The 27,980-nt window shown below is 41.5% G+C and overlaps 1 protein-coding gene across 1 annotated transcript in view; it reads left to right on the top strand.

Moving 5' to 3' along the window:
* Positions 1–27,980, top strand: part of crb (crumbs) — a 625,965-nt gene that overhangs the window by 75,958 nt on the left and 522,027 nt on the right. The window contains exon 2 of the mRNA XM_067138875.2: positions 16,379–16,441. Coding sequence (XP_066994976.2) covers positions 16,379–16,441 — 63 coding nt within the window. The remainder of the gene's footprint in view (positions 1–16,378; positions 16,442–27,980) is intronic.

Genomic DNA, 27,980 nt, shown 5'->3' with positions numbered 1-27,980 from the left:
GTGTACCTAATGAAGTATGCCTCGATGTGGAGTCCGTGAGTTTATCAACCCTCTGCCGCGTATACTCTGTGCGTGGCTACGCGACAGGCCCACCTTTTGAACAGAGAGGTGCCAATTACGAGAGGGCATGCAATTCCGGCTGGCACTAACAATGGGCATTTTACATACAATTCCGATTAAATTTTCAAATATCTACAGTCGTGATGTGGATAGGATGGGCATTTATCCATTCAAAGGAAAACTGGCTCGGCTTGTGAGTTTTGAGACTGGCCCAGCTAAAGATACCTAGGACCAGTTTCATCAAACTCCGTCGCGATTAATGCAGTAATCTTCGAAGTCATCTATTTAAATGCTGGGATAAATATACCACCTCAAGTCTTGGATCGCTCCAACTTGTTTTTCGAATAATCTTTCTTTCCGCTTCTTTTTAGGTTATTGTACACGCATTTTATTTGTTTTGCTGAGTGCATGGTCACATTCAAGTAACTATTGAATGACTTTACTAACTCATTCAACGCCTTTACTTTTCCCTTTAGAGATTTACCATCCATCTTTTTACATTCTATAACACTCCTACATAGTTTCGAAAGTAAATCGGCAATCTTTTTCTCCAGTGCGGTGAAATTTCTGCCCTGAAGATTTTTTCACGATATTGTCTTCAGTGAAAAACATTTTAGGCCACAGAATGCTTTTTCTTTTAATTGGAGCTTGGACCTTTAGACTTAATATCTATGTATGTATCTGTGGCTCATCACATGGATCGAGGACTCGTGTCCTAGAATAAAAGTGTAAAGTGAATGTATTGCTTGCCTGCCACTTAGGCTGTAAATGCCCCCTTATACAGAGTGGGGAAAAACAAAACTGGCCCGAAAAATATTTATAAGACTGACGCAGAATTGATCCTTGTTAATGAACAGGAGCCAAAGGCTGTAGCCATGTTGAAACACCGGATCCCGTAAGATCTTCTTAGTTAAGCAACATTGGACGTGGTCAAGATGTGGATGGGTTGCCACGCCCTGTTGGTGTTGGGTAAGGGAATGGAGGAGCGGAAAAGAACTGGCCACCCTACCGTACGTAAACTCCGGCTCAGGCACACCTCTGTGGAGGTTCGGGCAGAATACATCCTTACCTTAATGAACAGGAGATCTGCCCATCACAGGCAATACTGGAAACCGTGTTTTCGATGCACCAATTGGTTACTGTCGTATGTCTGTGCGAGTAAGAGGAGCCGACGTGTTTAATGACCAGTCGAGCGCGTGTTCATTGTCGAGTGTTTTGCGAAGCACGATTCGTGGAAAACCTGTGAGGAATTGTTTATGCAAGAGCTTAAGGCAGGACGTGTTTAGGCAAAGTCTGCAATGCAAAACTTGGTGGCAAAATGGCGCGAAACGGGCTCTGTAGCGAATAAAAACCAACACCAGAAAGAATTGCTCTAGTGAAGGAAAACCTGGAACGAAGTCCGACGCCGTTTATCTGTGCAAGTGGGAATTAAGAGATCGTTGTGTCGAAACATAATCAAAAAGGACGTGCATCTGTATCCTTACAAATTTACTGTCGTGTATGCGTTAAAGCGTCCAGACGAACCTTTGCGTGTTGAGTTCTGCCGTGTGAAGTGGAGTCAGGACTTTGGATCCTCAATTGTTCATTTCTTCAGATGAGGCCATTTCCAGCATCTTCTGTGATGTTCATTAACAAGGGCCAATACCACGTCAGTCCTATTAGATTTTCCGGACCAGTCTTATTTTGTCTACCCGATGCATCGTCTACGAGATAAGATACAGTCTGCTTCAGGAAGAAAGTGTTTCATTCTAAGAATAGATTTAGCACCTGTGAATCCAGTTATACCATTCGTTCTTAAATTTAACATTTTGTTAACATTTAACATTTTTTGTTAAAATTTAACATTCTCTGTCCCAATGAATAAGTCACCAGGATAAACAAGTTGGTATAAATCTCCCCATTTCAGTGTTTTGTACAGTTGTACGTAGCTTTCTCAAGCGTACGCAGATCCATAGACGTCAAAGTACAACTCCGAGTTACAGCTGCAATGTGGTTTCTTGTAAGGAAATACTGCAATACCTGTTTTGATTCCATTCGAATGCCGTATAAATCCTGAAAAGTGTATGGTAACTTTTATTCATACAATATATTAATAGTCCATTTAGAATTCCCAATTTTTTTGTAGCAGTGTATGCTGACTTCAAGAAATTTCAGTTAATTTCTGAAGTTAACTTGCTACCAGAAGTTGCTTACGAATCTATGACAAAGTATCGCGCCATTTTCGACCCAACCGACCGATTCGACGGTAGCATTAAGATCCGAAGTATTGTAGTCGGCCTTGACTAAACGTCGGACTCAAACTCTAGTGGGCCCTATAATAGACGGAGATTATTGGGGGTTCATCCATTGAGCCAAAGCAGATTTTGTTCAAGGACATTCTTCTGCGTGAAATTCAAGAACCATTTCAGACCTTGTTTCCAGAGTGCATTTTTCCTTCTGTTACAACACATTTTAACATCTGTAAACTCAAATCATAGCACAGAATTGATCATTATTACATGCAGCAAACGCTCTCCAATGCTGTGGCGCAATCAATATGGCGGTCGAGCATGTCCGCTGGCATCAGTTCGGGCATCACATTGACACTTCTACAGTATATTATTCTGTGCTCGTTGGTAGCTATGAAATACGATGGTATTTCTTTCTCGAATCCCGTCAACGTGAATATGAAAAGTTGGAACTTGCAAACGTTAGCGTATTGCGTTTACGTTCGCGTTTGTGCTTGCATATTTTCTTGCGAATACTTTCATTAAATTACATGGACACAAGGTTTCACGTTTACGTCGCGTTCGTCTTGTGTGAATGGCCCTTACAGGTTGGGTCAGACAGGCAGTTGTAAAAAGTCACTGCGGCATATAAACCTTGGTTCACCGAAAAGACGTGAGGTCAAGAAATTTAGAAACGAGACTTTCACAGCATGCGAAGGACATACGTATGGGTTTCACTGACCATACAACACAGATTAGTGTAGAGGCAAGGAAGGCTGGCAGTGTTAAGTAGCCAGTTTGACTGGTTTAGACAGTAGAACTCTGTCTTTCTGAGCCCAAGTTAGTGGTTCGATCTCTGCTCGGTCCAGTAGTGTTTGAAGGTGCCCAGATACAGTATTAAAAATGTATCCATCACACACAAATCTACCACCGAGGTCTGTTTATATGCCCAGTTTCATCCATCGAGTTCATTCCCAACTTAGACTTTCTCCACCTTACGAATATCTTTCCCATTTTTTAAAAACCAGAAATCATTTTTGCTACGGTATATGTCTGTTACTTTCAACTTATGAATAAGACATCCTGAGTCCACCTGGCTTTTACTCTCATATAAGTAAATCTGAAAACAGGTCGGTGTAAATATAGTTTCGTCCAACCGGGCGAGTTGGCCGGGCGATTAGGGGCGCGCAGCTGTGAGCTTGCATCCAGGAGATGGTGGGTTCGAGCCCCACTGTCGGCAGCCCTGAAGATGGTTTTCCGTGGTTTCCGCCTTTCACATCAGGAAGATGCTGGGGCTGTACCTTGATTGGGGCCACGGCCGTTTCGCCATAAGACCTATCTGTGTCCGTGCGACGTAAAGCAACTTGTAAGTTTCGTCCCAGAACTCGCTTCTTTCTTACAGAACACCGTTGATACTGTCAGCTCGCTCAATAGCCTTTGCTATTCCTAGATTCATTCAGTTTAACTTAGTATACTACCATTCTGGGAGAATACACATCCTAAGTATTTGAAAGGTCTACCCGTTCCCGTTTTCTTTCTTTCCATCTGAGATCACTTGGAAATGCTAATTTTCATATCACACTCGCTGCACCTTTTTTCAAGCTCCAGGATATTAGATCAGACTTTCAGCACAGTTGCCCATGAAGACCAAGTGCAGCTGAAACTAAAATTCAAGGACGAAGCTATATACTGTATTATGTTCCTCGACAATCGATCTATATCTAGCTAGCACTGCACTCGAACAGTGGCTTCTCAAGAACCTTTAAGTCTCTCAACTATCCTAAACGGTGATTGCCCTAAAACTTCCCATTGGGATAACAAGGAGTGTATAGGGAATGCAAGTGGTTTTCACTCCTGTGATGTCAACGCACAAATACTATTGACTAAGGCAGAGAAGTCATGAAGCAACAGTGCAGTAGCATTTAATTATCTGGGATCTCATCGTGGGCTATCGCGTGCTTCAACGTGCAGAACACTACAAATTCTAAGCAGGTATATGGAGAACGACAGAGCCCACCGTAGTTGTGTACAGCTACGGTGGCCTCTTATGATCTCATTCCTGGTTTCTAATTATCTTCCTTGGGTTCCACGTCTACGCAGGTCTCCGTCTTCAATCAACTGTCCATTGAGCTTGTTGCTAAAGCCCTACCCATTGTAGTCCAAACACTGTCCGCCTAATTCTCACGTCATGGATGGAAGGTCGCCTGTATAACACCAGTTTAATGAATATCTCTGCAAATCCATGCCCCTCTGGATGGCGGTGGTACCCTGGCTGTTGCAAGAGGCGACGAAGAGGGGGACCAAGGTCTCTGAACTTGGGAGCATGAGTTGGCGACCGCGGTTCCCCTAGCTTAGTCTGGCGTTACTTATGACCGGGTGGTTAGGGACGCGCAGCTGTGAGCTTGCATCCGGGAGATAGTGGGTTCGAACCCCACTGTCGGCAGCCCTGAAGATGGTTTTCCGTGGTTTCACATTTTCACACCAAGCAAATGCTGGGGCTGTACCTTAATTAAGGCCACGGCCGCTTCTTTACCACTTCTAGCCCTTTCGTGCCCCATTAAGACCTATCTGTGTCGGTGCGACGTAAAGCAAATCCCATTACTTATACTTACTCGTGCCAGGCTACTCATTGACATCTTTCCTGTCCGACCTCCCTTGGTCAATGCTTGTTCTGTTCTGATCCCAACGGTGTTAGGGAGTCTCTTATTTTCACCCCTTTCGCTGCCCTTCCCTTTCTTTTGCCGATATCTTCATTCTGCGAAGGATCAGACCTCTTCCATTTTTTCCTCTGATTAGTGTTAAGGGAGGATGCTTGCCCATTTGTATTTCTTGAAACAGTAATCACCACCACCACTGCCTCAGCTATTTTTTTCTATTAATGTCTTCTGTTAATTTGTCTTTTGTTGCGTATGATCCCTAAGTGTTCAAAAATTATGTTGAACAAGTTTACCTTCGCTCCATCAATTGAAAGTTGTTTCATTTCATTTCGTATCTTCGCTTATGTCTGTGACAGTTATGGAAGCTACTGAGTATGGATAGTGGTGAGGAGCACGACTGTGCATTTCATTGTTATGAGAGGTGCTATCCATAGGGTCAGTCGTGCTGATATATCACTTTCTTGCCCAGCGAGGAACACAATGGCAAATTATTTTAGTACATATCTTGCAGTCCGTCTCTATGGTGTAGTGGTTAGCGTGATTAGCTGCCACCCCCGGAGGTCCGGGTTCGATTCCCGGCTCTACCACGAAATTTGAAGTGGTACGAGGGCTGGAACGGGGTCCACTCAGCCTCTGGAGGTCAACTGAGTAGAAGTGGGTTCGATTCCCACCTCAGCCATCCTCGAAGTAGTTTTCCGTGGTTTCCCATTTCTCCTCCAGGCAAATGCCGGGATGGTACCTAACTCAAGGCCACGGCCGCTTCCTTCCCTCTTCCTGTCCCATCCATTCTTCCTATCCCTCCACAAGGCCCCTGTTCAGCATAGCAGGTGAGGCTGCCTGGGCGAGGTACTGGTCATCTTCCCCAGTTGTATACCCCGACCCAGAGTCTGCAGCTCCAGGACACTGCCCTTGAGGCGGTGGAGCTGGGATCCCTCGCTGAGTCCGAGGGAAAAACCGACCCTGGAGGGAAAACAGATTAAGAAGAAGACATATCTTGCATAGTACGCCTAATTTTGGCGCTGCCATAGGTTTCTACGGTTTTCCTATAACCGCATAAACTCTGGTAGTGCTATTTAGGGATCCGACCAGCCTCTGGTCTAATGATCTAATAGATAGAGGTAAACTAAACGTCTCAATTTTTTAGCTCAATGCCTGAGTGATACGAGGAGCTTCAGTCGTACTAAAAAAAAAAAAGTCTCGGGCGGCGAAAGTCTTGACATTTAGAGCAATATCCTGATGCAGCAGTGATTGAAAGAAGTCCTGATATTGAGATTCAGTCATGTTCATTAAATAGTACAAACAATACTAAATAGCCTAAAATAGTGTGCATAGTTTTATTAGTAAGTGAAAGAAGTAAGACCAGAAATTAAATCACGAGCTAGCAGTATATACAAATAATACATCTAGCTAAAATCTTAATAGAGATTGTTAACGGTACACTTCAAGAATGAACTATCGTAGGAAGATGACACTTCATCGGGGGAAAACCCACAATCAGTCAGAATATGACTTAGGGCCTGTACTACGACAGCCAGATAGAAGTGATGTTTAAATGTGTGTGGCAGTTTGCACATTTATCTGGAAGTTCGCTTGAAAACGCGTTCTACGACTTTCGCGGCGATTGTTTTTTTTTTTAATTAAATTTATTTATTGTCGCTTTAACTTAGAAAGTCATATCGCGACATTCATAATTATACATACATGATTATTAGATTGATTAAATAGAGTTACAATTGTAAAAATAACAACAGTACATATTGATCAGATAGTGATTATATGTCATTGAATAGATTTGTTTGTCTAAAAAACTTAATGATGTTTTTATACTGAGTATATTTGTTGAAGATGTCACATACTCTATTATTCTGGTTTAAATTACACAACTGTCTTTGTTGATCGTATAGATGACATTTTAGTAAAATGTGGTCAACAGTCTTTATTTTTTGACAGGTGTCACATATTGGTGAACGTTTCTTAGAGAAGATATGAGCATGAGTCAGTTTGCTATGGCCTATACGTATTCTAGTAATGAGCACTTGTTCTCGACGCTGAAGGAATGAAACATCAAATTTATCTGCAGATCCACGCCTAATATCATGGAGTCTCAGTTAACCACTGTTTTCGGATCTTTGTAGTAAGAAAAGGAGCAACGTCGGTGTAGGGGATTAGAAAGTTTGGATCATGTACAGGAAGACGAGTTGCTTCTTTAGCTGATATATCAGCTTGTTCATTGCCTTTTATTCCCTTATGTGAGGGAATCCATATTATGGTAACTTGCTGTCCTTTATTTTTCACGGTATTGTAAGTTTGCAGTATGTCTTGGGCTAATGTATTTGAGGATGATGCATTTTGAATGAGTTTTACTATTGATAAAGAATGACTAAGGATTAGAAAAGGTTCTTTTTTGGGGGAACTCTTTATGGATTCCATAGCTTTTAGGATAGTATACATTTCACATGTGAATATGGAGCATGTAGCTGGTAGTGCATACTTCATTGTATGATCGGGGTGGACAACAGCACATCCGCTACCATATTCGGTTTTTGAGCCATCAATGGTTTTTTTTTTTTGCTAGGGGCTTTACGTCGCACCGACACAGATAGGTCTTATGGCGACGATGGGATAGGAAAGGCCTAGGAGTTGGAAGGAAGCGGCCGTGGCCTTAATTAAGGTACAGCCCCAGCATTTGCCTGGTGTGAAAATGGGAAACCACGGAAAACCATTTTCAGGGCTGCCGATAGTGGGATTCGAACCTACTATCTCCCGGATGCAAGCTCACAGCCGCGCGCCTCTACACGCACGGCCAACTCGCCCGGTGAGCCATCAATGTATATAGGAGTGTATCTGGGCAGACTTTCACACTTTTCAGATAGCATTTGTTTAAATACGGTACTGTCTGTTGTTTCTTTTTTGAATTCACTTAAATCTAATATTGGTGGTGGTTCAGCTTTCCATGGAGGGAATGTGATGTCTTTTTTAGTTCTTGAAGCAATCGGGGGAACTGAAGAATTAATTTCCTGTAAGTATTGCGTAAACCTAATGTGGAAGGGTATACAGTATGTCTCTTTTGTTGCGAGGAATAGCGTTGAGGCTGATAGCGTGGGAAAACATACTCGTGTGCTCTGGAGTGAGGAGAGGCCGCTATCTTCACTGTGTAGTTGATAGTTGTTTTCTGCGATTCCGAAGCGGGGGTTCATTAGCTTCTATTAATAAACTTGAGATCGGGCTAGTTTTGAATGCTCCCAGAACAATCCTGAGAGACGTGTTTTGAATCGGGTCAAGCATTTTCAATGAGGATGCTGTAGCTGAATTATATATAATAGAACCATAATCCAGTTTGGTGCGAATTATAGATTTGTAAGTGCACATTAATACATGAAGATCTGCTCCCCAGTTGTTAGCTGCCAATGATTTGAGTACATTAATTCGATGTAGGCAATCTTTTTTTTACAGTTTTTAGATGGGAGTTCCATGTTAATTTTCTGTGAAAGGTCATTCCTAGTATTTTTATTTCATTTACTATCTCAATTTTATTTCCCTTGAGGAACAATTCTGGGCAGTTACTATCACTCTTTTGTTTGGAAAATAAGATGCATTTGGTTTTGGTTGAAGAAAAGATAAAGCCTGTGCGTTTTCCCCATTTGGCAATATCTTCAAGATCATTTTGTATAATTGTTTGGGTGCAAAAAATAGTCATGTCATCAGCAAAGAGGCAAGTTTTTACACGAGGGTTAACGCATGACGTGATGCCATTTATAGCTACTAAGAATAGTGTTACACTCAGAACTGAGCCTTGTGGGACACCATTTTCTAAACCGACTTCTTGGGACAGGACACCATTAGCTCGAACTTGAATGCGTCGGTCTTGCAGGAAGTAATAGATAAAACTGATCATGTTTCCCTTAATATTATGTTGCAGTAGAGTTTTAATAACGTGAGTTTTCCACACCATATCATATGCTTTATGAATATCTAGACAGACAGCAAGGAGATGTTGTCCATAATTAAAGGCATCCAGGATTTCTGACTCTAATACTACTAAGGTGTCAGCTGTTGAGTGAAACTGTCGGAAGCCACACTGTTCTGCAGTGAAGAAATTCTGTTGTTCTAGAACCCATTTTAGTCTTTTATTTATTTTTTTCCATTAATTTGCACATAGTGCAGGTTAGAGCTATTGGTCGATAGTTATCGGGTAATATGTGGTCGCAGCCAGGCTTAGATATTGGAATTACTATAGCTTTCCTCCAAGCTACAGGAAAGACTTTCTGTGACCAAATGAAATTAAATATTTCAGTGAGGAATGCTAGGCCTTCAGGAGGAAGTTCTTTCAAGAAGCCATATATAATATCGTCAGGACCTGGGCTTGTACTTCGACAGCTACTAAGCTCAAGTAGTACTTCAGTAATACTGATATTATCGTTGTAGCATTGGTCAGCACTTAGGTGGATGTGTGACTGTAAATCAGGACAATCTTCACGAGAGGATAAAAATTCTTGTTCGTAGTTTGGAATCACTTGAATTTTTTGCAAAGTTCTCTGCTAATGCATTTGCAATATCGTGATGTGTAGTTGTAACTGATCCAGTCGTTTTATTGAGGGCTATGATACGTGAGGGTTTTTTAAGCCCTCTTAATTTTCGTAGGTGTTCCCAAATTGTGTTTTGTGGGGTCTGATGAGAAAGGGATGACACATACTTCAGCCAAGATGCTCGTTTACTCTCTTTTATGACTTTTCGGGCTGCAGCACGACTTTCTTGGAACTGTAATTTGTTTTGTAAAGTGGGATGGCGTTTATACTTGTAGAATGCTTGGTTTTTCTTTTTAATTGCAACTTTACAGGAATCATTCCACCAAGGATTTTCTGTAAGTTGTATTGTTGGTTCTTGGAACAGAATTTTCTGCGTCTTTAAGTATGATATTGGTGAATTCTCTTACAATATAGTCAATGTTGTAATTTTTGAAATGGGTAGGTGGTGGTAATCTATATAATTCTGCCTTAATATTTTCTTTATATTCTTGGCAATTAGCATGTTTAGTATTCCATTTATTTGGGCATACACTTGGGTGGGGCTTGTTGTTTCCATTTATTATGATAGGAAAGTGATCACTTCCGAAAAGGGTTTTGCTAGCTGATGTATATATCGTTGCTGCATCTGGAGTGCTCAGACACAGATTTATAGTACTAAAAGTTCCGTGCTGAATATCATAATGAGTAGGACCATTCAAGTCTATTAGGATCAAATTTTCAGAATCTAGCAACGATTCAATTATTCTTCCTCTTGTGTTAGTGTAAAGACAGTTCCATAGGGTGTTATGGGAGTTGAAATCTCCTAAGAGGAGGAATGGTTTAGGAAGTTGATTAATCATATCTACTAATTCATTTAAATCCATGTTCTGGCTGCTGGGCAAATAAATATTACAGATGCATAGGGAAAATGTTAGAAAGACGGTAACTGCTACTGCTTCCAAATTAGTTTTCATAGGTATTTCTTTTTGAGGAACATTGTCACGGATGTAAGTAGCAACCCCTCCACTTGCATGAATGGGATTGTTGCTGTTTTTGTGATATGCTGCGAAATGTCTCATATTAGCTACGTAGTTATCTCGAAAATTAGTTTCTTGTAAGCAAATTATTTCGGGTTGGTGTTCATTACTAATTTGTTGTAGATATTCGTATTGAGGGTAGAATCCGTTCATATTCCACTGCAGTATCCAAGAATTCATGATGGCTTTTTAAAGATGTATTTACTAGATTTGATCCTTATCAGTTATTGGGATTGTCTGATCTGGGGCAGGCCTATTGCTTTCTCCGTTTATGGCTGTAAGTAGTTTCTTAACAAATCTGGTACTCTGGTTTTTAATTTTTTTGTCCTGATAGTAGGGGTATAGTTTATGCTGGGTCTCGATAAGATCTTCAACATGGGAAGTGTAAGATAATGCAATAGGTAAGATATTTGTTGCTGATGTTCCTTTAGTATTTTCAAATAAACTTTTGAGTTGTATGAAATTAAGAATAAAATTTGAGGGATTAGCTTCTATTACTTCCTTAACAGGAAGTAGTTGTTCTTCAAGACTGAGGGGATTTAATGCCATTAGTTTCTTCTTAGGATGTTTAATGTCTTGGGTTTTATGTGATCCTAGAACAGGAAATTCATCATCTGTTTTATCATCTCCCGAGATAGAAGAATTATCTAAGAAGGAATTATTATCAGCCTTGGAAGTATTATTTGAAGAGTCACTTGAAAGGAAGGGTCGTTTTATTCCTTGAGGTTTAGTTATGAGCGATTCTTTATTTGCTTCATATATTGGGACTGAAGTGTTCAAGTTCAAGGAGACACCCTGTTGAGGGAGGTTTCTAGAGGAAGATGTCGTGTCATTAGAATGTTCAATAATTTTCTGAGGGTCAGTAGTTGGTCGAGGATTCATAGTTGCATTTGCTGGGTTGGAGGTGTCCTCCTTGGAGGAAATTGAATGTTGATCAGGTGGCTGGTTGTTTTCTTCTAGAGTCTCAGGTAGTGAGGGACATACTCGGGCCAGGTGGCCTTCTTCTTTGCAAATAAAACAGGTGGGAACGTCTGACAAAGTGTAGATCCAATAACTGGTTCCTTCAAAACATATTTGTAGTGCATTCTGTAGTTTATTGAAATCGTCGGGTTTAACATATAGTTGTCGGCGGAAGCTAAGAATGTGTGTGAATCCCGGAATATTAATTCCAGCCTTTAGGTTAGATATAGATGACATTGGTTTGATACCCAGTTGTTGACTGTGTTGGGTAAAATAGGACATACATTGGATAATATCACTCTCTTGTTTGCGACAATTAACGGTCTGAGAGTGAGATCAATATTATTGATTCTAATTACTGGGTGACTGAGTGACAATTCCTAAACAATTTTTGTGTTCGATAGGAATATGCAAATTCTTGAGTTTGAAATACGAGATATATAACGTATATTAGCTGGATCTGTTATTTTTCCTACAGCAAGGACATAGTCTCTTATTGGGATTCCGTCGTGAGCATCAATAATAACAGCCTGTTCTTTTTTTTGTGTTAACTGCATTACAGAAGCATAACTCTTCTGAGACTGTTTAGGAACATTATGGGTAGAACTGTCGGTAAGGTTATGTACGGTCTGATTTCCTTGGTAAGAAGCCATTTCTTTGAGGGTGGAAGGCTTTGAAGCCTCCCTGAATTACGATGTTCAACTGTTGGTTATTGATTTCCTAACGGTTTTGTACACGTAGAACAGGAAACAATCAATTTCTCTATAATTAAATAAGATTATGTCGAGTCCAGTCCTCGAAGTTTACACTGAGTCGTAATACTCACATTTAGTCCAGTATTTGCATTGAGAAAGAACTTGAAGTATGTTTATTTAGGTAAAAACTGGCACATATCAATAACAGGTTTGTACACATTCACTGCCACCTCGATTTCGCCGATTGTTGTCCCACGGTATACAAAGTCGTACACTACCTCCAGCTCTTTTAAACAGCCTGTGAGCTCGACATGTGCTGCTCTGTCAATCACCATGACTTTGGACTTGCTGAGGTTTAGCTCCATCAATATTGAACACTCACATTCTCCACACATGTCATTTCTGAAAGCTCTTCTTCGCTACTAGTAAGCAGAACAGTGTCATCAGCAAACTGCAATTAATTTTTCTCTCTCGTTTGAGATGCCTCCAACCCAATCAAGTGCCTTCCTTGTGAATTGGGCCCGGATTTTTATAACCTAATAAATGCTGAAAAATGGCCTAAACATAATGATTAAAAATAACTTAAAATGAGCGAGAAAAGACCCAAAAATATGAAAGAAATATTATTCCCCAAAATAATATAGTATGTGTCCAAATTGCATTTAACTTGTTATGAGCGAATATAATAAGAGAAATCAAATAATAATAATAATAATAATAATAATAATAATAATAATGAGTATCGTGTGTGTGTGCGTACGAGGTCGGGTATGAAGTGAGATGAGTTAATGAGATGAAATAAATGACGTGATATATGTTAGCAGGAAGGGAGGGGGTGAAACCCGGTGCCGGCACATAGCCTACACCTGTCGAATAGCACCAAGGGGTCTACTCAAGGCTTTTCGTTCCCATCCGACGGACGAAGCACCATCAACAGCGACTTGAATGGACTCAAAGTATCACTGAATTTGTCATTGCAGAAGCTTAGAGGACATTTCTCTACTATATTGTGCCCTACTGGACTCTAAAGTTCCGGCCAGGCGAAAGCCGGTCTCAAACCCAGAGTACAGTAATGAAAGAACTCTCACAAACGTGAGCTGGTGCATATAGTCTTACCTGAACACACATCCACTCTCAGCCGGATACAAGCGCTCTTCTCAGGGATAATATGGGGATCAATGGGCAACATAAAGATAACACTAGGATATGTGACTAATCAGGTAAGAATCGGCTAAATTAAAATATAAAAGAAATCTAACAGAAACATCGCTGCATTCAAAGTTTAACAAACAGGGATTTATTACATAAAATTTAAATTAATTACAAATGAAAGAGCTTTTCAAAATGCTGGGGTCAAGATAATGTTGAGCCGATGACAACCAGTTCACTGCCTTTACGAAAACAGCTGTGCTGTAACAAGCATGTTACAATAGTGTAAGTAACGAATTCTAGAAAAACGAATATCTGCTGAAATACACATCTAACAGTAATTCCCATAAAATTTACTATGCCTCGTACCATCGAACCCCGGTGCAAACAAATATCACCACATAATGTACAGTGTCCTGACTCGGTCACGAACCCTAGTCCCATGAAGAGTAAGGCGTATAAAATCCATAAACAAATAATATAAAAGAACACAACAAACATATCCAAGGGTGTCAATATCAAACGGGTCAGTGTAAAATTAATGTAGAGCAAAAATCTCTCCCGGCTTTCAAAACATCAAGGTCGTCTCTTCCCCTTACCACACTCGACAAGCTGCAGACGGCAATATCACCCAGTTTCAAGACTGTGACGTCAGGCACAACACCCTCACCCTCCGACCACTTCACCAGCGACAGTCCACATAATTTACGAGCTCAGCTGGGCTGCAGGCTAAGAAATCTCGCCTTTCAAAAACACCGTACGTAATCTGGCTGCTAAAACACTCTTTTAAATACACCTGGGCTATCCGCCCTTATCTCAATATCACCCGCACTATAATAAATCTTACTTCCGCCTCCCATGGGCTCAACCTTGATAATACAAAAACACAAATCACGAAATGATAGTCACATAGCCATACTAAGGCATCTCCAATAAATCAAATACACTCTCTAACTGTGCTGGGCTTTCTCATATCAATACATACAATCAGCTGTCTGCATAATGCTCATATCTCTCAACTATTCGGACTCGCTCGCCCTGTCAGTGAAGCTAGGTGGATTACGGGTTATATCCTGGTCACAACTATACACATCTACGTCTGCAGAAACAAATACCTAAATGCGACACAATAAAAATGCCTGCGAGTTAGACTAACCTACCATGACCAAGGGAGTTCGACCTGACCCATAATGATAACACGTACGCTAACATAATACTATCAAAGGAAATATAAACACACCCACAACGAATCTACAAACAATCATCGACCCTAATGTACGGGGTTCGAGCTTGAGGCCTAGCTCTATATTACAAAGAATTTTTCCTACCATAACTAATCTGTCGACTGACGGCCCCCCTATTCCTATCTAAATTTAAATGACATGCTTGAAACAGAATTGGAAAGCTCTGACCTTATGTTATTGATGACATGACGGAGCGGCCCTCCCTGTGGACCACTGAATTTACCACATCATGACAGACTGCGACGCTTGCAGCAGATACTGTTGACCACTTGGAGACATTCTTTCTTGCGTGACTCCTTCGTACCGCTCCCTAGATGGTTGGAAGATGTCCCCTTCGACGTCGCGCTGATCAGGTGCTCCCAACGTTCCTGGATCGATGCCCGTTGTCGTGTTGGCTTCAGCTCCGGTTGTGGCTTCCTCGCAATGATGATGTCAAAACTCGTTCTGACTTGATGCTGGGTTTACTGAAAACAAATTCATTCATTGCAGACTGTCCAAACTCGATGCCTGTTTCCACTACTATCGTGTCTCACACGTTACATTGACCAAGTCTTGTTCAGAATTTTAAACCTGGTATACAATAGTTTCTTCACTACTCTTAGTCACTGTTATTTCATCCCTTCACTCGGACAACATGTAGTACTTGAATTACCCTGAGCCTATATTTATTTTAGCATTTCGTACTGTTACAACTTGACCTCACAGAAATATGAAGCTACTAGTTCATCAGTCTCTTACAGGCAGTACCTCATCTCCCCATAGCATATCCTCACTGGTAAAATCAAGAATTCAGCTGAATATTCAAGTTGATTACTTACTTCCTCGCAGATACAGTAGTACTAGTTGTATGTGCAGCTCGAAGACAAAGCGTTGTTCTCAGTACCAACACGCAGTATGACGACTCGTTCAAGCAGCCTTCCGGTCAAAGAATGAGACTGATATGCCAGGCGGCCTCACTTTTATAATCAGTTAGCGTAACCACGCCACTTGATCGCGTGCAGGATCCGCGCGCCCGCGACTCGCAGTTCTCCCGCGCAACTCCCGCCAAGTACTCTATTTAATGAGTGCATTTATGATTGCAGCCCTAATGCATATCAAAATTAAGCAGAAATTATGCAGGTTGCATTTCTTGTCTCAAATCCAATGCAATTCTTCCGTAACCAAAGATATTAATTTAATTCTTTCTTCCCTCCTACTGTAAGTTTTGCCGGGATCCGGGAAGCGTCCCCAATCTTCATTAAGAGGCTTGGCTTGGGACATAACTCCCTTTAATGAGGTTCTGGAAATTTCTCATAATAACGCTCCAGCTCTCTTCACACAGGAACGCGTCTTCTGGACTCTTTTATGAAATATGCTCTAAGACAATGACTTCGTGGGTGGTCTCATGTAATCCCAATCTCAATACTAAAATCGATGCTATTGGCTCATGAACAGTATGGTTCAATATATTATGCCTTTCAGTTAATTATCCTTGTGAACTTTCAACAATAAAGGCCGTAATTGTAACCTTATGTGACCCTGTGACCACCTTGGATCAAGAATGTATGCTATCACAAGCTCTCGCCAATCCACAGCTGGTCCCTTGACCAAAGACTTCCTCTAGCTAGACCGATGGTGATAAGAACTGACTGAGACTTTGTGTAAGAAAAATCCGTGTTTTGCTTCATAGACAGTATCGAATTAAGCTGCAGTAATTTCGGCATTTAAAAAAAAATCATCAATCAAAGGTTTCCAAAGCACCAGCAAGTCATTCCATGGTGCTCAAAAACGTTTTTCTTTTAGATAGTCTGTTATTGTAACGTCTGCACCATCTTGCGTATAATAAATTATGTCTCATGTGTTTGTACAATTCTCTCTGTTTTAGGTCTCGTGTGGAGGCTACGCCCTGCAATAAGAAGATTGATCCCGGACCTTAAAAGAATAACAGGTAAGATGCTTTCCGTTTAGAACGATATCGTTGCAGTGTTAATCTAGAGAATAATTATTATAATAATAGTAATTAACGGCCATTGAATTGCTACTGAAATCTGTCGATAGGAGTCTGTCACATCTGAGTACTCTTAAATACCAACAAACTACAACTACGCACCTCGCTTTAATCTTGTGCTTTAATAACCTTCCGCAATCTTAATATTCATTTTCGAGACTACTTTATTTTTTTCCTTATGATGTTCAAAATTCGTCTACAGTTATTTTGAAATTAATAGGTACTTACCTCTTTCTCGGGGTAATAGTTTAATAATAATAATAATAATAATAATAATAATAATAATAATAATAATAATAATGTCCGCCTCTGTGGTGTAGTGATTAGCGTGATTAGCTGCCACCCCCGGAGGCCCGGGTTCGATTCCCGGCTCTGCCACGAAATTTGAAAAGTGGTACGAGGGCTGGAACGGGGTCCACTCAGCCTCGGGAGGTCAACTGAGTAGAGGTGGGTTCGATTCCCACCTCAACCATCCTGGAAGTGGTTTTCCGTGGTTTCCCACTTCTTCTCCAGGCGAATGCCGGGATGGTACCTAACTTAAGGCCACGGCCGCTTCCTTCCCTCTTCCTTGCCTATCCCTTCCAATCTTCCCATCCCTCCACAAGGCCCCTGTTCACCATAGCAGGTGAGGCCGCCTGGGCGAGGTACTGGTCATACTCCCCAGTTGTATCCCCGACCAAGAGTCTGAAGCTCCAGGACACTGTCCTTGATGCGGTAGAGGTGGGATCCCTCGCTAAGTCCGAGGGAAAAACCGAACCTGGAGGGTAAACAGATGATGATGATGATAATAATAATAATAATAATAATAATAATAATAATAATAATAATAATAATAATAATAATAATAATAATAATAATAATAATAATAATAATAATTGTTGGAGATTTGCGTGTAAAGGGATGCATTTTAAGACCAATCAGTGATCATCATCGTACTTGTGTAGGAGGTCTAACCAGTGATCGTAATGTGTCCTGTGTGTCACGGTGGGTATTGGTATCTAGGCCTACACACTCTTGTTGACAGTTTTTCCTTGTACTGACTGACCCTCACAATTATGTCCTTACTTATGGTACTTACTATACTTAAAACAAGCTTGTAGCTTTACGTGACTGTTGATATCGTGATCACTACCACGAGGAAAGCAAAGCAAAAGCAAAGTCACCTCCGTACAGGCCATGAAGGCCCTTGGAGGAGTGGAAGGTAAAGGCTTCCACCATTGTTAACCTCGGCACGTGATGGAGTAGAGTGGTTAGCTCTACGCCCGGCCGCCTTTGCCCCCAGGAATTAGCCTGGTACTCATTTTTGGTGTAGGCTGAGTGAACCTCAGGGCCATATGCACCTCCGGAAGTGGAAATCTCGTTTCTTAAATTTTGCGACTTCCTGCCGGGGATTCGAACCCACGTCCTTGCGGGCGAACCGAGCACGTCTTTACCGCCTCGGCCAGGCAGCTCCTGATCACTACCACGGGACTTACATTTTCTCTAAAATCCGAACCACACGAACATGACGTTTAATTTTTTAAAACCGCGTGATTCGAACCGTGGTCGCCTTGGTGAAAAGCCAGTGACATTGCCTCTCCGCTACCATGCCCTTGTATTGAAGTAGATCATAGTACTGTGTACGAAGTACTTGTAGGTTTCTGGCAACTCTGAGAAAATTAATGTCTGTAGTGGATTGTGGTATGGGTTAATGTAGTCACGTCCTAGTTCGTGAACCATGGGCAACAGCTGAGTGGCCTAGTACGTGGTCTTGAGAATCGGGATACCAATTGCTATGGAATAAGAGTGGACATCTCGGACATATTCTGAGCCGTGGCCCTCCTCGTGCTCTATGGTCCCTAACCCGTTAGAAGAGAGATTCTTACTGGGACTATGTGTAAGTACGGTAGCATCCTGCTTGACAGAATTATGGTTTACGAGCACACTCAGAAGTTTTAAGCAAGTCTTGGACGTATGGAAGTTACTCAGTCTCGCTTCCATTTGATTGGCGAGAGACTCCTTGGAAACAATTTGGGGAACGAAATGGAATGGTCACTAAAACGTTCATCATTGCAACAATGTACATATGTAAGTAGATGTTGAGAAAATAGTTATATTAGCTGCGTAATAATATGTATGCATTTATTTGTGTACAAGATTGATAAATATTAACTTACCGAAGTTTTTTCTAAATGAACAAAAAGTATAATCTTTCCCATTTATAAAGAACGTATTTGTGAATTTATTCTCGTATTTACATCACAAAATAGGTACGAACAAATTATTGCTTAGAACATTATGTCATTTGGTACTTACGAGAAAAAAAAAGAAAAGAAAAAGGAATTAACCTCATCTATAAGTTAATTGTAAAATTAATTCGTGACGTTACAAATGCAAAAAAATATATTTACCCAATTGTAGTAAATAGTTTGGCTATAGGTAACTTTGTAGATTCAAAATATTGTTAAAATTGTAAAAAAGTTCATGTTTATGCAATGTTTACAAAAATTCATAAGTCTATAAAAGTATATTATAAATGAATGACATTCATGTATAAGATATAAACAAGAACACAGTATTGATTATGAAATCAGATGGCGTTACTTAGAAATTTAAGTAATCACTTTTAATAAACATACAGAAATATAATAATGTTATCGAGCCACTACAAGATCTTTTCAAAAATGTGTCAAACTTGTAAATAACTTTTATAATGATTTTAGTTAAAAAATTGGTTCACTCCATTTTTAAACAAATGCCGGAACTCTGGCTCGCGCTCCTCGCTCCCGGTGTAGCGTGCACCGTCCAATATGCAGCGGTTACTTTACCTTTCCACTTAACCCGTTGATTTGTAAATTGTACTGCTCTAAAATGTTTGAACTTTGTTATTCGATTAAATCCATTTCATAACTAAAAATATAGCATTTTTATTTGCTGATGGTAGTGATTATTGCTTTAAAAGTACGCGATGTCCGCCTTCGTAGCGTAACTGTTAGCGCTATTAGCTGCCGTCATCGGAGGCCCCGCGTTCGATTCCCGGTAGTACCAGAGAGTGAAGAATGGCATGAGGGACGGTACAAGGTTAAAATGGCACATGCAGTTTACCTCCATTGGAGGTATTTCAGAGTTGCCACATCGGGACGAGGACACGAGGTTTGTCCGGCTCCATGGCTACTGCCGAGTTCGGAGGTTGTTTATAAAACAACCAGCAAGAAAATTCAATCACACCATCATTTTCCTCGTTTCATTTCGAATTTTTAATTTATATTTTAATATTTTTATCGCACGTGGAACGCAAGAAGTGCCCGTTTTTAAGCATGTTTCAACCATGCGTCAAATTTAAGACATTGTTTTTCCGAAATGGCGTCGTGTAATTGAATCCAAATTTTAAGTCAGTATACATTGGGATGTTTTATACGTTGTTTATCAATGTCTGAATTTTGTGTTTGCAAGAAAAAAGTTATAAATTTTGTAAGGTAACTTTTTCTCGGCTCGACGTGGTTGGAAAACTGTGTTCTTGGTCGCGTTGTGATCTTTATGCATCCAATGGCTGTATGACTGTGAAATTCGTAAACGAATTACCTTTTTTAAATAGCCCTATTAGTTTGTATTTATATAGGGTAGAATATTATGGATGAGTAGCCGGCCGAAATAGGGTAAGTCGTGTGACGTTACCACGATAGTACGGTACACTGCGCCCTGCCACGCCTCGTTCAGAGTTAAATCTACTGATTACAAGTTGCACGTACAGTAACATTAGCTTCAGCGTGTGTTTAGAAGTTTCCTCCGGTATTTAATTTATTACCTGTGATTAGCGTTGAAACAAATGGTCATGAAAAACATTTCTCATCAGTTCCGACGTCGATCGATTTTCAATTGTACCATTCTATTACCATTCCTGTTTTGTGTACCATTAACTCCGTGATTTCCCATACAGCCAAAACCACCAAGTGCTGCGTCATTACCGATCTGGGAATTGCTATGATATGGTCATTATTGTCTCTTTGCTTTGTCTTCGGTTTTCTGAAAGTGCAGTAGAATTTTTTTTTCTTCCTTATCGTCATTCGTAACTTATGTCTGGATCCATGAGACTCTCTCCTCCATTTGAAGATCTAATCTTACAATTCTGGAGGTTACAGCTTCCCAGAATATTTCTTTAGCGCTCAGTGCTTCATTTAAGATTCCCATCTCCTCTTCTGGCTCTCTGTTTACTCCAGAATACTTCAGAGTATATCATTTCTCTAGCTGAAGATCCTTATTCCCTTTCTTTTCTAGATTCACTAATTCCAAAAATCTGCAAATTATACTTTTGCATTTCATGTAATATTTCAATATATTCTCCTGTCATTGACGTGATATTCCATGTACTGATTCTCATCGTTCTGTTCTAGCTGGGTTGTCGCCTTGAAATCGATCCAGCTTCTGTTTCCTATTTTTCTGAATGATTTTATCTTACTCATGTGGGTTTTTAGCCCTGCGATGAGCCAGTCCGGTAGAGGGACTGCCTCCTTACAGCCTCCTGACTTGCTGCTTTTCTTTCAAGGGACTTGGCCTTTGGGTGTTGCCCTAAACCACAAGAGAGTGGAAGTTGAATCTTCCGCCGCCTCAGCCATTGGGCATCTGCCTTCGGAGCCGTTGACCAGTTGTCCTTTCACCAGAACTCCGTTTGTCGTCATATTTGAAGGGTCCTTGGGACCTTTCACAGCTACCGTAGCGGTCTTGGGCACACGAAGTGCCCGCTGTATTTCATCCCTGCAGGAAGTCCCTTACTTCATGCCGTTGCCCACCTCGCACGGCGTGGACGAGGGGTAAAATTTTTAGAGGACTAGTTTTCCTTTAAAGTCGTATATTAGGATAATACTTCTTGCATGTACTGCTCATTAAAAGTAATTCTATGATCAAACATTACTAGCATTAAAAAGACGCATGAAAAAGACATACAGTTAAAAACAACACCAAGGAGTAAAAACAATTTTAAGATTTTCGGCACATCATCGTGTTCAAATCGATAGTACCGAGCGAGTTGGCCATGCGGTTTGAGTCGCGCAGCTGTGACCGTGCATTCGGGAGATGGTGGGTTCGAATCACACCGTCGGTAGCCCTGTAGATGGTTTTCCGTGGTTTCCCATTTTCACACCAGAAAAATGCTGAGTCTGTACCTTAATTTAAGGCCACGATAGTCACCTTCCCATTCCTAGCTCCTTCCCCTCCTTTCGTCGCCGAAAACTTTCGGTGTGTTACTGCGATGTTAAGCCACTAGTAAATGCATTACGTATATATGCGTTAAACGTGCAGCTACCGAGCGAATTGGCTTCGCAGTGTGGTGACGTTGCTGTTTGCTTGGATTTGGCAGGTAGCGGGTTCGAGTCTCACTGTCGTCAACCCTGAAGGTGGTTTTCTGTAGTTTCCCATTTTCACACCAGGCAAATGCTCTTAATTAAAGTTAAGGTCGCTTCCTTTCCAATCCTAGCCCTGTTCAGTCCTCTTGTCGCCATAGGACCTGTCTACTTCAGCGCGACGTAAAGCTAATAGAACAAAAACAGCTATTATTGATTAGCAGCGGCACAGCTTCCCAGTTCCTCGATTATATAAATAAAAAAAACAGGTAAGAACATAATGTAGCACAGTTAGATAGATTTGTGCAGTTTAATTTTCGCTCGAACTCCAGGCATCGTTGCCGGTAAATTGTGATAGCCTATTCTCTTGTTAAATTACTTCGTTGTGCTGCTGTTAATTCTCTTGCTATGTATTATGTAAGGAAGTCTTCGATAGATTTAGACCTACTGTGAAGAGATGAGAAGAATGCAAGAATGACGAATGTGGCCTGCAAGCACGAGCTTCCTGTTCTGCCCAGACAGATCGGCTCTTATCTGCTCTTATCTCCTACACGAAAACATTGACTCACACTTTGCAGTTTGCTGGATTACAACCGACAAGAGCGAAGAGCTACCAGTAGAAGATAATATTACGCCTGGGTAGTTGCGGCGTTGCTATGGTAACCATTGCGTCACTGGCTCTGCTGGTGAAAACCACTTCGCCCCGTGCCTCACCTGGCATATACCCAGTGTTCCCAACTTATATTTGCAAGATCCGCTAAATACTACTAAAAATCCGCTAAAATTCCGCCAAGAAACCCAATCTCAAATAATAATAATAATAATAATAATAATAATAATAATAATAATAATAATAATAATAATAATAAAAGTAAATGTCTGCACTCACCTGTTCTGTGAGTTTCACTGGGATTAACCCCCTACCTGCGAGCCGGCCAGCTAAAACTTGTAGGTGTTTTACTGCCGGGTACAAACTAAGTGAATCCCCCACCTCAAGGGCCACACACAGAACAGGCCAGTTCATTAAACGGTCTTCCTTCATAGCATAAATATAAATGCTACTCTCTCACAGTTTCATTATCTGCCGTCATTCGTCAACTAAGAGATAAGCGCCCTTTCCCCACGCATTACAAATTTATGATTCCATGATCTCATATCATCAAATCAAATAACATGTTTTCATCATGTGACTGCTAGCTCCTGACAAGAAATACGGAATAGCTCAGAGACAGACTGGAGCACAATTTTTTTAAAAAAAGTAAAATGTATAAAACGCTAAATTCTGCTATAATAAATCTAGAATTTCGCCAAAAAAATCCGCTGTCCGCTAAATGGCATATTTCTCCGCTGACAGTCTTCTAATTCCGCCAAATTTAGCAGAAAATCCGCTAAGTTGGCAACACTGCATATACCTGTCTTCAGTTTGATAACACCTGCCGGGGGGATATTAACCGTTGGCGTTGTTTTCGCGAAATGTTTGATCGATACACAGAACATCATGCGTGCTTCCTACCGTGACAATCCCGTACCACTTTCCAGACATGTTTTCTTACCGAGAGCTGTCAATTGTTTCTTAATCATACCATAATAGATTAATTTTTGTTTACTTCGTAATATCACGCAAGTTGGAAGAGGCAATATCTTGCACGGCATGGTTGCCATTCCGATGTAGAATAATAGGCCTATAACTTGTACGAATGGCGTGTTAATTTTCTTGTTATTTGTCTTGCGTCGCACCGACAGGCAGGTCTTATGACGACGATAGGATAGGAAAAGAAGTGACCGTGGCCTTTGCATTTATCATCGGATTGTTGTTTTGTTTGTAAATATGCTAAACAAGCAGCTGTTAAACATTTTATTATTGAAGAGAAATGAGAAATTAATTTAAACGGTAAATCAGTGTATCATGCATCTTCCTAAACTTTTCCCCCCGATAATTTGGGGTTGGCCCTACATGTTATTTACCCCAGTTTTATGGCAGGATACCCTTCCTGACCCCTGATCCATCCATCCATCCATCCATCCATCCATCCATCCATCCATCCATCCAATCCAATCCAATCCAATCCAATCCAATCCATTCCAATCCATCGAACCGAAGGCCACTATGTTGACCATTCAGCTAAGGATTCGGATGGTACCGACTGAGTGGCTACGCGGTTTGGGTCGCTTAGCTGTCAGTGTTTTCAAATCCCCTTTTGGCAACCCTCAATGTGGTTTTCCATGCTTTTCCATTTTCACACCAGGTAAATGCGCAGGCTGTACCTTAATTAAGGCCCGTGTTGTTTCTTTCCCAGGCCTAGCCTATCGTTCCCGTTGTCGTCGTAAGACCATTCGTCCGTAACTCGAACGGTAGGTTTTAGCCATGACCGGAATTCTTATCTTCATGCCCAGTAGACCTATCACTTATCGACACACGTCAAGTTCTGAGGTCCAGTTTTCCACATAGGCTTTATGCCCGGGTACGGTATTTGCCTACTCCAAAGACGAGACTCTCTTCGGTGTATTACAGTCGTGCAGTTGGTGCATGCTATCAGTTGATATTTGAGCCGCACATTTCATGATACTAGTTTATTGCCGAGTTGAATGTTTCAACCGAGTCTGTACGAAAGTGACGCGGCGCGTTGTTCCGATAATTGCTACATGGAACTGTTTAGATTCTACACACATCGATATCACATACTCCACTGCTGCATGTGATCGCAATGAGCGGAGGCGTTTGTCCGTTAATATCTGGTATTCACGCTTGCCTTTATAATTCCATGATAATTTAGAAACATCGTCACTACGCATACTGAGTGTACGTGCATCAAAGACAAAACATGCCATGCCATTCTTTGTTTATTAGTGTGTTTTTCTGTTGTTTTTCTTTACAGATATTTGTGTTATATGTGTTCAGTGTTTTGGGCAGAGTGGAAAACTTTAACGTTACGTTATTTGAGACGTCAGTGGAAAGTATGGCTTCCGTCTTAACAAACAAACAAACAAACAAAGAAAAATCTCTAAAGACGAACTTACAGATCATATTGCATGAAACCTTAAGACGAACCAAAAAAGCTTACTCTGCCTCCGGTTTGCCCAGCACGTTATTCTCAAATATACGTAGAGATTTGAACGAAAGATGAAGCTGAATCACAAAAACAAGTACCTACTTAGCGTTAATTAGCACCATGCTGAAGTAACGGCATACAGAAAATCGAGTGAATGTGAGATGAATGGTCTGCTACTGCCCGTAGACCTATAACAACCACTTTTTTAAAATAAAAAGAGCAAAGCCATTTTCGTACAGGCAAGGCCGTTCACAGATTAGAAGGTAAAAAATTGTCACCTTCCTTAACTTCGGCAGTAAGTGAGATAGAGTAGTTAGCTCTATTCCCGGTCACCTTTTCCGCCAGGAATTAACTTACTACTCATTTTTCGTGTAGACTTTGTGGCCCTCAGGGCCATGCGCCTCTCCAGAAGGGGAAATCTTGTTTGTACATGTTTTGACTTCCTGAAAGAGAATCGAAAGCACGTCTTTTCAGGCGAATAGAGTACGCCTTTACTGCTTCGACTAAACAGCCCTTGTAACAACTGCTTTAATATTGTACTGTAGGTCTCACGAGGCGCTCGAATGCTGGAATCTTGTACTGAAATGTATTTCTTTATGTCATTGTGATTCTTCTTCTGCTGCTGCTTTTCCCACATCCCGGTAAGGTTGTGGGTGCGAACTGTTTCGCACATGTAGACTTGGCCCTGTTTTACGGTCGGATGCTCTTCCGGACGCCCTGTGTGGAGGAATGTATTCACTACTGTGTGGTGTGTTGTGCGTACGGTATATGAAGAGCAGTCAGTGTATTAGGACATGCACAAACATCCAATCCCCGATCCAGAGGAATTAACTAGACGCGTCTAAAATTCTCGACTCGTCCGGGAATCGAACCCAGGTCCCTCTGAAACGAAGGTCTCAGTGCTAACTATTCATCCAAGGAGTGGTGGTGGTGGTGGTGATGATTGCTTTAAGAGGAAGTACAACTAGGCAACCATCCTTTATATACTGTAATACTAATCAGAGAGTGGAAGGGGTCTGACACTGCAAAAAATGAAGGTATCAGTCAAAAGACAAGGGCCACGAAGGGTGTGAAAATGAAAGAATCCGCAGGCCTCCATACGTAACACCGTCGGAGTCGGAAAAGAACAAGAGTTGATCAAGAGAGGTCGGATAGGATAGATGAAAGTGAGGAGCCTGCCACAAGTAAGTGGAAGTAATGCTAGGACTCACCTATAAGGTACCCGTGGTCGCCAACCCACGCTCGCAATTTGAGAGCTCTTGTAGCCCCTTTTAGTCGCCTCTTACGATGAGCTACCGTGGGTATTATTCTACCACGCCCACCCACAGGGAGACGGAATATTAAACCTTAGTAACATTTCTGATGATTGTCGACGATTCACTAACTATGCATTAAGTGTTTTCAGGCCAGTCTGACGGTCAAATGACACTCCCTGGGTCTGTGTGTCCCTGTACCGGTTGAGTTTGTCAGACTGATGAAAGTTTTTCTTTGAAACAGCGGTAAGAGTTTATTTTTGGAGTCCGCTTCTCTGATTCCGACAGTGGTGGCATAGTGCAGCAAACTACCCTGTTTGCAGATTTTTAAAATTTAGAAAACTGGTTGGGTTTACTAAAATATGACGGACGTGCAGTATAACTTGTTTGTGCGGGTAGATTTCGTGCCCTCTTATAGTGACTGTACACGTGCAGTGATGCTCTCACCGTTCCACAGTGTGTTTTGATTACGGTAAACCAAGTTGCCTGAATTGACCTCATCTAGTTGAGTAGAGACGCGAGAATTCACTACGCAATCCTGAATTTTGAGGGACTGGGCGAGTTAGCCGTACGCGCAACTGTGAGCTTGCATCCAGGAGATAGTGGGTTCGAACCCACTGTCGGCAGCCCTGAAGATGAAGTGATCGTGGTATAGCCCCAGCATTTGCCTAGTGTGAAAATGTGAAACCACGGAAAACCATCTTCAAGGCTGCTGTCAGTGGGGTTCGAACCCGCTATCTCCCGAATACTGGATACTGTCCGCACTTACGCGACTGCAGCTATCGAGCTCGGTGTTTCCCATTTTCACACCAGGTAAATGCTGGGGCTATACCTTAATTAAGGCCACGGCCGCTTCTTTCGTACTCCTAACCCTTTCCTATCCCATCGTCGTCATAAGATCTACATGTGTCGGTGCGACGTAAAGCAGCTTGTAAAACAAAATAGGAAAATATGCCGGAGTCGAACTGTCGCCAGGTTCTGAGCACTGGGAACCAGACTGTGTTTAAGCACTGGCCTTGTTGCTCTTGTTGGACTCCTCTGTTTTAATCGCCTATCTTAGACATGAATCTAGCAGCTGGTAGCCAGCACATCAATTTCTTCGAAATCTGTATTATGATCCAGATGTGTGATTATGCTCAGCTACGGCAGGTCTCTCCAGTTGATTCAGATGGCTGTGACGTGCGATAACGGCCTAATAACCCAGAGGACAACACCTGTTTATCAGATACCGGCCGTGAAAGCCTAAATCATTACCGTGTAAAAATACTCTTTCGATAGAAAGTAACATTGAATTAATAACTGCTGAGAAACCGACATGAAAGACGTAAAAAGTGTGTAAGAAATTAACGTCACGTGCCGGCAAGCACCCGGGAGAGTGGTGATGGTAATTATTGTTTTAAAAGGAAATTCAACTGGGCAACCATCCTCTATGAACATTAATCAGAGGGAAGAAATGGAAGGGGTCTGACACTTCAAAAATGAGGGCATCGGCCAAACAAAGACAAAGCCCACGAAGGGCGTGAAAATTAAAGACTCCCTAGGCCTCGTAACCTAATACCGTCGGGGTCGGGAAAGAACAAGAGTTGACCAAGTTCGGGTAGGTTATATAAAAGTGAGGAGCCTGGCACAAGTAAATAGAAGCAATGTCAGGACTCGGGCAATGGCCCCGTGATCGCCAATCCTTTCTCTCCCTAGTTAAGATCCCCTGGGGCCCCTTTCAGCCACCTCAGATCGGTGTTGTTCTACCGTCTTCACCTACAGGCGGAGAGAAATTTGAAGGGGTTTGACACTTCGTAAAATAAAGGTGTCGTTCAAAGAAAGACGAGGTCCACGAAGGGCCTGGAAATGAGACTCCCGAGGC

The sequence above is a fragment of the Anabrus simplex genome, chromosome 1, assembly GCF_040414725.1.
Source record: "Anabrus simplex isolate iqAnaSimp1 chromosome 1, ASM4041472v1, whole genome shotgun sequence".
Classification (NCBI taxonomy): domain Eukaryota; kingdom Metazoa; phylum Arthropoda; class Insecta; order Orthoptera; family Tettigoniidae; genus Anabrus; species Anabrus simplex.
The sequence above is the reverse complement of the archived record's forward strand: the minus strand, read 5'-3'. Positions and strand labels throughout refer to the sequence as shown.